Raw genomic sequence first — 12,006 nt, 5'->3', positions numbered from 1 at the left:
AATCCAGATTTTTTCTCTTTATTCATCCCACCTCAAACAAAAATACATGAAATAAAACACTAGTTAGATATGGAGAGAAAACATTGCAAGATACCACCTTCTAAGAAATTACAACAAAATGTAATGGTTAGCGGTAAATCCGGAAACATACCGCTGTACTAGTGGTGTTCTGGTGAAACACCTATATTTAAGTCCTCTTCGTCCGTCTTCTGGGGGCCTGGCATGGCTTAGCGCGTTAAGGCGTGTGCTTCGTAATCTGAGGGTCGCGGGTTCGCGCCCGAGTCGCGCCAAACATGCTCGCCCTCCCAGCCGTGGGGGCGTTATAATGTGACGGTCAATCCCACTTTTCGTTGGTAAAAGAGTAGCCCAAGAGTTGGCGGTGGGTGGTGATGACTAGCTGCCTTCCCTCTAGTCTTACACTGCTAAATTAGGGACGGCTAACACAGATAGCCCTCGAGTAGCTTTGTGCGAAATTCCAAAACAAACAAACAAACCGTCTTCTGTCTACTCTCAGAAATGTGAATTGGATTGTCTGTTACTGATTCCAGCCATTCTAGGTAGTTACAACTCTAAGTTTGTGTATTAGTTAAGAAGGAACAAAAGGATGATAAACAGTTAAGTATAATTCATTTTAGGACTGTAAGTGTGATGATAAATCATGAAACAAACAAAGAAAAATTGTGTTCCTTTTTATCAGCGCAAAGTTGAAATAAGCTATTTACCATAACAAGAATTTAACCCTGGATTTTAGTGTTGCAATTTGATAAACCTAGCACTGACTCACTGGGAAGGAAAAAAAATATTTACAGGTACTATCAACGTTAATGAGTTTTACTGTTACACATGTTAAAACTGTCTGCGCAAAACCGCAGCTGTAAATATAAATAATTCACTGTTTATTCCTTGGAACGAGCTTTTAAACTTATTCACAAGCAGTTTAAACCTTGTATTTCATTCTTTATGTAAATATCCCAACATTGTCACTTGTAGGTTTAAATGTTTGTTTTGGTTTTAAAAAACAGAACTATAATGTATATATATTTTAGTTTTTTTACCCTATATTTCAATGCGCAAAATTTTTCTGTTTTTATTTGTAACAGTGCAGATCTGCATTAATATTTTCGCCAGCATATAAAAGGATATTTATGAGTTTTATACAATGAAATTGGTGTTAGCTGTGTAAAAAATGTTTGTTGTAACATATAGGAGGGGCGCATGATAGTTAGTCAACTAAGCAAGTAGCTAAACCGTGGAGTGTAGTAGCTTTCGTAATTAGTAATATCACAACTTTTATATTAAATAGAAATGAACAGATTGTTTGGAAGATCAAAGCCAAAAGAGCCCCCGCCAAATCTCACAGATTGTATAGGCAATGTAAGAATATGAAGTTTAATACTAAATCTTGACTTTCTTAAAAATATAAAGGACTTAGTATTAAATATAACATTATATATTACCTAGGCCTAATGAAGTACGTACTCGAAAATCGACTTGAAACTAAATAAAAAAATAATTTGTAAAGTGAATGTTAAATATTAAGCGTAGTATATAGAAAACTTTCAGTGGCAAACAACATTATCCCATGACGATGAACAACAACAAATCGTGTAGCTTTCGGTGATTCAAGATTCACTCTAGTATTGCACCCCTGAGAAAGAGTAAAATGTAAAGTCTAGCAGTTTTCTTTAAATGAATTAATTATCATCGGAACAACAATTATTTTTCTTTGTTCAGTAGAAGATATAGTAAAACTACAAGAAAAGTGTTTTTATAAATACAGTGTGAGATGTGAAGACAACATATTCCAGAGGCCAACAACCCTGTTAGAAGAATAAATCTCTTGAAAGTGATTCTAATTTTGCCAAGATATATATTTCTGTCCCCTATTTCCACTGTTCTTACTGATAAATATGATGTAACAACATTTTTAATTTATTTAACAATATTAAGCACTTCAATGAGATCTTTAATCCATTAATCCAGTTTGATTGAACTCCATTTGTAAGAACCCTCTGTTTTCTTCCTTCTACCCACTTTACTGTCCAGTTAACTTATCCCCTACACCTACAGATAGTTTTTCTTACAAGTATTTAATGTAGCATGATGTCAAAGGCTTTCTGAAAATCCAGACAACCAAATCTACACCCACATAAGCAGCAACCTTTTCAAATAATGTCATAAGATTTGTAAGGCATGATTTATCCTTACCAAAACCATGTTGACTAGGTAATAAAATTTTCAATTTGTTAAATGAGTTAATGTCTTTTATCAGATTTTCAGACACTTATCCTATGTCACATGTAAGACTAACAGGTCAATTTAAATCTGTGATGCTTTTTTAAAATTGTAGACCCTCTGTGAATAAACTTGGATTTTTACTTTACCCACTCTTTTGTTTTTATAAGTAATATGTTCATCTTCAATATTGAAAGATTCAAAATTGAAAACTTTAAAAATTTTCCACATTTGCTCAGTGTCTCCAGATAACTCATCTGTCCAATTCACAACAGATGTTACTTGTATCCCTTCAAAATCTGCTCTTTTGAAATGTGTAACCTGATCTCCATATGCAACAAATCTGATACAGCACCCAGATGTTCTCTAGTTTTCACTTTCTCAACAATTTATGTATCAAACATTAACAGTAAATCTACAATAACATTGTTGCTAGTAGGTTCCTTGACTAACTGATGGAAAAAGCCATCTTAAACAGTTTCCAGAAACGTTTCTCCCACATGGTTTGACTCTAGCATTTCCTAATCTGTATGTCTGAAATTAAAATCATTCTTAATTATCACTTTGTTAACAGTTGAAATCTTCATCTCATTGTAAAGTTTATCACTAATTTCATCAATTATCATCTGCTTGTCTGTAACAAATCTCATCAAAAAATTTTACCCTTTTATATCCACTAAAATGAATTCAATATCCATGTTATAATCTTTGATATCCTGAACTTTAACAGGATCTAACTTTTATTCTATATATAAAGCCACTCCTCACCTCTTTAGTACTCTGTACATATTAACTCTGTGTTTCAAATACATTTCTGTATTTAAAATAATATGTTTAACCATGATCAAAATCCTCCATTCCTATCAGTATCCTCAAATCATCTGTTTTTATTTTTTTACACTTCTAGTAGCAACAGTTAAGCCTATCATTATAACTATTTCTATACTAATAGGAACAGTTAAGCCTATTGTTATAACTTCCTATACTAATAGGAACAGTTAAGCCTATCATTATAACTATTTCTATACTAATAGGAACAGTTAAGCTTATCGTTATAACTATTTCTATACTAATAGCAACAGTTAAGCTTATCGTTATAACTATTTCTATACTAATAGGAACAGTTAAGCTTATCGTTATAACTATTTCTATACTAATAGCGACAGTTAAGCCTATCGTTATAACTATTTCTATACTAATAGCAACAGTTAAGCCTATCATTATAACTATTTCTATACCAATAGCAACAGTTAAGCCTATCGTTACAACTATTTCTATACTAATAGCGATAATTAAGCCTATCGTTATAACTATTTCTGTACTAACTTCCTATGCTAAACTTTTTCCTATATGTTTTTTTTTTGCATTTCAGTTTTCCTGGCCCTCACCATTGTCTTGTCTGAGTTTAAAACTTTTCTTACTGCTATGTTTATAATCCTTTCAAACAAGCTAGTCTCTACCTTATTTAAATGCAAACCATCCATTCCAAAATGCTTTCTTCTCTTATTGAAATAATCTCACAAGTTCAACTAGTGTATTCACTCATTAACTGAGGCCTAGTATTTGTCTTTCGTGAGACACTCATAATTTCATTTCTTCAGTTAATTCTGGGTGTTATCCCTGACAACATTAAGTTATGGCCTTTTTCTTTAAATTCCTTCATCAGTCCCCTGTACTATTAATAAACTTTTCTAACCTATCTTTATTATATCTCTTGTTATGTAAGTTATGTTAACCCCTTGAGTAATATAATATGATTCTTTCTTCCCTATCTACCCCACAGACCATTCTATCCACATATCCTGTCACTGAATCACCTATAATTACTTTTTTGGAAGATTGTATATGTTGCTGTTGTGTCCCAGCCAGTAAGTGGTCCTTTGAAAAGGAAATTAGACACCAGTCACTGGTGGGTTGTGGGTTTTTATGGAAGGCTACCATGACCCATGGGTGGGTTGTGTGGGAGTCAATGTGTTACATTTATCATTCATGACATATCCTGACTCGTTTGCTTTCCTTCCAGTAGTTCCTCATTTGCACAAGTCATCTGTGAAAAAGATAATTACAATTATATCTCCTACTTTTATTGTACCCTTTCTAACTTTCTGAAAGTTATTGTTAGCTGACATTAAATTCAGAGAATAAGGTGAAACCCTAATAGAAATATTTATATGTACATGATCAGTGATGTTGTATTACTTTCTCTAGTTATTTATAATAATGTCTGAGTGTTGATTTCTTTAATTCTACAAACATAGGTGGATAGTCGTGGAGAATCAATTGATAAAAAAATTTCAAAGCTTGACCAGGAACTTGTAAAGTACAAAGATCAAATGAAAAAAATGAGAGATGGTCCCTCTAAGGTAATGTACTAACAAGCAAGTCACCATTGTGATATATGATATTGTTTGTTTATTGTATGGGTGAGTGCTGTATCATTTCTTGTAGGTTTGGAAAGTATGTACAGTGTATACAATACAAGAATGGATAATGTATTTTGTGTCTAAGGTGAATGATTTTTTTGTATGAAATGGCTAATATATTAACGTATTAACAATAATTATTTTTAAGTTTTAGAGAAAAAAAAAAGACCTCAAGGGTCTTAAAATATTTTTTGTCATTAAGTTTCCATATATAATTATATGTATGTCATGAAAATAAAGTGAAAGAAGAAAATTTGGTGGAAAGGTTTGAACGACCCCTTCATTTGGTTTGAACAACCCCTTCATTCTGTTTGAACAACCCCTTCATTTGGTTATTTCCATGTGATTATTTGAAAAGTGTTCAAAATGTTTTATTCTTGTTTGTGCTTTCTCAACTTTTCTTTTTTAACCCTCAAGGTTTACCAATGCATAAATCCTATTTTATATGCAAATTATAACGAATTTAAAATGAAATACATTTTCTCCAATAAAAATATTTAATTTTATGTGAGGTCAAACAGTTTTCTCAATTTAAAAAAATTATTTTTAAATTTTAAATTCCAATACATTTTTTTCCAACAGTGTCTACTTTTTAAATAGTTCTAGTTCAGGATTCAGAGTATGTGTGCACTTTAATTTCATGTTACAAATTTTCATATGTTTCAGAATGTGGTGAAACAGAAAGCAATGAGAGTATTGAAGCAAAAAAGAATGTAAGATGTTCTACAGTTTACTGTTATTTAAAGATAACTGAAATATTAGTTAGTAAGTTATTGGTAGGAGGTACATTCTTTGTTCTGACTAATTTATCATAAAACTGTTTCCTTATTGACCAAGTAAATTAGGTTAGTACTGATACATAGTAGTTTTAAAATTTTTAGGTTTACAGGCTTGTATTTGGTAGAAGTTTTGATATCAAGAGTTATATAGAATAGTTATATTTAAGTTAAACTTCTATTTAATAAGTCAAAGAAGTGTATAAAAACTAGTATAGTTTAGACACATAATATTTAATGTAATCCAGAATGAGTAGTTTAGATGTTAGTATATTTAAATAAATATAAATAATGTTTAACCATTTGCAGTCTCATATTTCTAGTTTGTATAGGAACAAAATTACATCAAATGTTGAGAGAATGTGAAACCTATTTCTGTAAATAACTTTCAAAATAATATGAATGTTGAAATTTATGTTTGTATGTTTTATTAACATTTGATAAAAGAAAGGGGGGGGGAACTACTGGTCTTAGGTTTTCATTTTGCCCCAGAAGTTGTTGTTATTCAGATAGTGTAAATTGTTAAATGTCCCATCAGTAAAGATAACTTGTCAGTGGACAAAAGTAAACCTGAAACCTGTGAACTTCACACATTATTTTTAGCTCAAAATAGTTTAATAAAACACAATGAATGTTTCAAGTTGGTGATGTCAAGGATTATAAACTTTGACAATTTATAATTTTCAAACATTGTCTGAAACCAGAATGACTTTCTTATATAGTTACGCTAGATTGTAAAGTAACATTTATTGGTACCTTTTGAGGCTATGTTGACTCTTGTGTTTTACAAACCAATAATGGTTGTTTTAGTGTCTGTGTATGAAGTAAAAGTAGGAAATTAACGTAAGAGTTTTCAGTCTTATTTGTTTATTTTTACTGACTTGATGGCTTTCTTGAATTATAGTTCTAAAACTCAAGGTCATGGTGGAAGCTAGCATTTGTCCTCATACGAAGGTGAAAATATAACATCTTTTTTAAACACAAACATAAGGATTTAAATATAATTAATTAGGCAACTATATATTGCACCATTTCTCACAACAAGTCCAAGCACATGATGTCAATAGGCCTACTTGAAACTGTCTTTCAGGTTAACTGATATGTGTAACAGTAAATAGTTGTTGTATGTTGTGGTTTCTTATTCCTTTAGTTTTCAGACCTTGCATTGTAATTACCCTTGAATTAGTTTTATTAAAAAAGTTTATAGGTGGCATTGTACCTGCATTGAGATATAAACCCTAGTCACCACCATTGGAATGATTTACATGAAAACATTTATTGCAGCAGTGGATGTAATGAATCTTCCATGTTATTACTTATTTTTTTATAAATTTATTCCAAGGTATGAAAACCAGCGAGAAAACCTTATGCAACAGTCTTTCAACATGGAGCAAGCCAACTATGCAACCCAAATGTTGAAAGACACAAAAACAACTGTAAGTGTTTGATAAATATTTGTTCTAGCCATTTTCTCTTGTTTTTAATGTAAAACATTTTATCATGTAATACATTGTGTTAACTACTAAAATTCTTGTTAAAAACAGGTTATTCAAAGGCATTGCAGCTTATAAATAAAGGTATTCAAAGATGGGTCTGTCTTGAAATATTCTATAGTGTGGTGCTATACATACACAGGATATCACAATGTATCTAGTTCACATTTTATTATGATCATAGGGTTAAAACTTTTAAAAATGATTTAGAAAAAATATGAAAATTCTGTAACAACTAAACTAATAAAATATGCATTTCTAGTGTGTATAAACTGTGTACATTTAATATTTTTTGGTACTGTGTTGGTTAAAGTAATTTTGCAAAATTATAGATAAAATAGTTTTATTTCTTTCAAATTTATATTTAGTAAAACATGTGCCTCTTAACTTATGATAATGTATTATCACCACCATAAAGAGAGATTTACTACACAGGTAAAATAATGATCCAAATGTATTTATTTGCAGAGTGTATACTGTAGGGTAAAGATAGGCAAATTAATTCAATCTATTAAAATAGTCAGTTACCTCTGAACATTTAGTATGTTAGTTGGTGCAATGTGAAATAAACAAATACTTTGAATTAATCTTTTATACTGAGGATAGAATTATAAAACAAAATCCATAAAGTTTATAATTATTTTTTAAAAACATTATTATGGTTTTCACATGTTTTAGAATACCTCATAAATCATTTTAACCTTAGCAAGCTCACCATGTAGTATTACCACAGGTTTCCTATAACAGGAGTCGTTTGTTTATAATCTATTAGACGTACCGCTACAGTCTTTAGTTGTATTATCACTCGAAACTTAAGAACATTTGTTTTTTATTAGTATGTAATGTTAAAATCTGTATGGAAAAACACACTAAGTGATGAAACTGTATTTCAGTTTATAAATTATACATTTTCCTAAACACTTTAGGAATAAAAAGGTGTATCTTATTAAACAAAAGTTTGTTCAAAAATCAGTTAATCAGATTATAAATATAGTCTATAGTAATTTGTTTAATAGTTTATGAATTGTATACTATTTGTTTTGTAGAAATAATAGTGCAAAATGTTTTTGTTCAGGTGGAAGCCATGAGAACTGGTGTGAAAGAAATGAAGAGAGAATATAAAAGGGTTAACATTGATGATATAGAGGTGTGTAGTTGGAAGTGGCTTGTTATGTATTCCTTTAATCTGTGTTAAGGTTTTAAACTTTCAATTTGAGTATTCTTTTTTTGTTTGCAAGCAATGTTCACAATGATGCTGTTACATCTACCCTGTGTTGTTTAACGAGTGAGGCTTAAACAATATTGTTGACATGTGAGGTAGTTTATTATATACAACTTAACAGTAGTTTTGTTATGTTGGATAACAACTAATGTTTTCATCATTTAAATATACCTATTGTGTATATTTATGAACCTTAGTAATCACTATTGTTAGGGCCCGACATGGCCAGTTGCTTAAGGTGCTAGACTCATAATCTGAGGGCAGCAGGTTTGAATCCCTGTCACACCAAACATGCTTGCCCTTTCAGCTGTGGGGGTGTTATAGTGTGATGGTCAATCCCACTATTTGTTGGTAAAAAAGTAGCCTAAGAGTTGGCTGTTTACTAACAATTACTAAAGTTAGTAAAAAGTTAAATTGTTTATTAGATACTCTAATATAAAATAAATAATTCAGAGGTTTTTGTGGTTCACATTAGTTATATTATGATGTTATAACAGACACCATGTAGCAACTTAAAGTATTTCAAGTTTTAAAATCTAACAAGAGAGTGGTTAGTTTACATTTTTAGAATTGTTTGTCAAGATACGTTTATAACTTACTTGTATATTTACTAGCAAGCATAACCTTTTTTATATGTCATGATGAGATTGTAGTTTCTTTTGTATACTTGATGTTTTCAGATAAAGTACCCAAACTTCTGGTTATTTATAGGTAAATTTAACACAAAAGTACGATACTCTTTAACCCATACACTTTTAAAAGGTTGAATTTTGTCTTTCAGGATCAAAGTGGAAATTTCTTTTAAAAGTGTGTGGATTAAAGGGTGTTGTATTTAAACTGATTTCTGTGTTTACTTAACATTATGATTATAAAAGAAGTTATTTATCCTGTATGTTCACCTCCCTTGTGTTTCAGTGTTACTCTGTCCAAGTGAGCACCTTGATTTAGTAAAGATGTCTGTTTAATATGACTTTCTGTTTAAGAATCTTCAAGATGAACTGGAGGACATGATGGGACAGGCTGAAGAAGTGCAAGAGGCATTAGGCAGAAGTTATGGCATGCCAGAGGTTGACGATGATGAGTTAGAAGCAGGTTTGTTTTATATCACAGTAAAGGAATGTGGCACAGTGCTAGAAACTAGGTTTCAATACATGGGTATAGTACAGGTAACCCTTAACTACAAACCTTAAAACTATAAACAAATATTCAATGTTCCCAACCCCCAAAAACAAATTAGTTTATTATTACCTCAGAGTTTTTACTTAATTATTAACAGACTGTAAGTTGCATTTCTCCAGATATTAAAAGTATGTGTTAACTTTTTGATACAATATTAAAATCTTTTATTTTAGGCTATGTGATGTTATTGTATGTTTTCACCAGTGGTTTTGTTTCCCACTACTATTATAATCTTAACTCTGTCTGTACAAAATTATATGAAATGTTCTCCAACTTTTCAAAGTTATATAAATGTGGTCATTCTAACTTAAAGCGTCACTGAACAAGTGTGTTATGTGACTACTTTTATTGTGCTAAATGTGGCTTATTGCTGCTTTAAAGTAAAATGTGTGACAGTTGAAATGAATGCTTTATCAATTGATATAAGCTGTAAAGTAACACTAAGTGCTAATGGTATAAAAATAATTAAACATTACATCTTATCATGGTTTTTTTTTACTCACCAATGTCCATATAAAATGAAGTGCTATATCTCATATCATATTTTATTATGTTCAAAGATATTGAACACTAAGTTTCACATTATGCTTTATTACACACTAATATTAAGTATTTTTCATAAAGTCTTTGTAATTTTCAGTATATATCTGAAGCAGCTAAGCTTGTAGATTTTAGCTGTGTTGTTATACAAGCCAAATTTGTCTTCACTGTAATTCTATTGGAGGTATTTATAGAAGTATTCCAAGGTTTATAAATGTTAGCACAGGGCAATCATTAGTAAGTAGGTTCAGGTATATCTTATGTGATACATAATACACTGTGGACAAGAATCTTAACAAATGTTTGTGTCAGGTTAATGTGTATGGAGTATCATGTGCAGTGTACATACTTTGTAAAACACATCAATGGGGCATTAATGGGTACATCAGTTCTTAATGTAACAAGCCCATGTGGTGAATCACATTTTGTTTAAGAATTATGTGAAGATCTAACACCTGTGTGGTATCATTTTAACAGAAATATGGCACTGATATGCCAAACTAGTATTTCTATGTGTTGTTTCAAAAAACAGGAGTATATACAGACATTAATATGTGCACCAAGGATATATTGATAACACTTGCACAAGTGAAATACTCACATATTGATGTGTTCCAAAGATATACAAGTTGTTTCAGCCTAGTGTTTTGTTATTAATATACATTTTTGATTTATAGACATATTTGTGTACAGTGTAAACTGTTGTTGGTGGTTAAGTTACTAATACAATTCTGTTACACTTAATTTTTTGCTTACATGATTTTCTTGAGTCTATAGGTAATTCCTGAATATGCTTTCAGTTTAAGGAGATGCAATAACTGACCAAATGAGGAATGAGTTTTTTTTTATCTGTAAATTGATGGGTTATTCCAATGTTAAACTTTATGGATTTGATAGAAAACAATTTCTTTGTTTTCTCTGAGGAATGTTTTTATATATGTATTACTGCCTGGCATGGCCAGGTGATAAAAGCACTCGGCATGTAATCTGAGGGTCGTGGGTTTGAATTCTCCTCATGCAAAATATGCTTGCCCTTTCAGCTGTGGGGGTATTATAAAGTTACGGTCAATCCCACTATTCATTGGTAAAAGAGTAGCTCAAGAGTTAGCAGTGGGTGGTGATGTCTAGCTGCCTTCCAATAAGTTATAAGTAGAATTTTACATTAGCTATTTTAATGATAGGAGAGTTAAATAATCTTGTTTAAAACGAAATGATGGTTTTACAGAACTTGATGCTTTGGGTGATGAAATAGCTCTGGGCTAAGACACTTCATATCTGGATGAGGCATCTAAGGCACCAAATGCTCCTACTAGAGAGCCTGGATCAGAAAGCATAGCTACAAATCAGGTTAGTGGCTTCTTATGTAATATCTTTATTTGAAAGTCAAAACTGTTTGACAATTTGTTTTAAAACATGTGCAAAAATTCAGTTTCTGAAATTCTAGAAGTATCTAGTATATTTTAGTAAAACAATAATCTAGAAGTTGGGTGTAAAAGAATTATTTTAGATGTATTAATGTCTCCACTGTTAACTGACAAGAATGTTTTCAATAACAATGTGTGTGTGTGTAAATACATATTTTTTGGAAATTGTTACTTTATTACATATTTTACAATAATTTTAATTTCATAGGAAGGAGTTCTGGTGGATGAGTTTGGATTGTCGAAGATACCTGCTTCATAATTTCAGAATTATCCACTTCATTACAAGCTGATATCCTCGTGAACTGTACATAATTAATAGGATATTTGATTTTACAGCCGTAATATTTTTCCTCAGATATCGAAATACAAATTACATTAATAATACTGATACAATGAACCTTTTGCTTCAATTAAAATACTGTCAAAATGAAAAAAAAGATGTTAAAAATATGCATTTTGTGTGTTTGACATATCCAATCAGAACATTGAAGATGCATTAGTGACATTTGTATGCTTGTATTCCCAATTTATTTGTTCTCTGTGTTGAAAAACAACCTATGTTTGGAGATTAATGTAATTATTTTATGATTGTTGCTGGTTCATACATTGACACTGGATATTTAATAAATCTTTAATGTATCTTGCAACACTAAGTGAAACATTTATATAAACCCTTAAGTTTATTATTAAATTCTTTATTTGAAACTTGGTACA

The 12,006-nt window shown here is 30.7% G+C and overlaps 1 protein-coding gene across 1 annotated transcript; it reads left to right on the top strand.

The window, feature by feature from the left end:
- The first annotated feature begins 1,195 nt into the window (after positions 1–1,195).
- LOC143237565 (charged multivesicular body protein 5-like) lies at positions 1,196–11,566 on the top strand. The gene is given in 8 exon segments (XM_076476970.1): positions 1,196–1,374; positions 4,494–4,598; positions 5,325–5,371; positions 6,777–6,870; positions 8,003–8,074; positions 9,133–9,241; positions 11,094–11,215; positions 11,501–11,566. Coding segments are annotated over 8 exon segments (669 nt in total). The 5' UTR covers positions 1,196–1,305; the 3' UTR covers positions 11,552–11,566.
- The last annotated feature ends 440 nt before the right edge of the window (positions 11,567–12,006 follow it).

The sequence above is a fragment of the Tachypleus tridentatus genome, chromosome 2 (assembly GCF_004210375.1).
Source record: "Tachypleus tridentatus isolate NWPU-2018 chromosome 2, ASM421037v1, whole genome shotgun sequence".
NCBI classification, from domain to species: domain Eukaryota; kingdom Metazoa; phylum Arthropoda; class Merostomata; order Xiphosura; family Limulidae; genus Tachypleus; species Tachypleus tridentatus.
The sequence above is the reverse complement of the archived record's forward strand: the minus strand, read 5'-3'. Positions and strand labels throughout refer to the sequence as shown.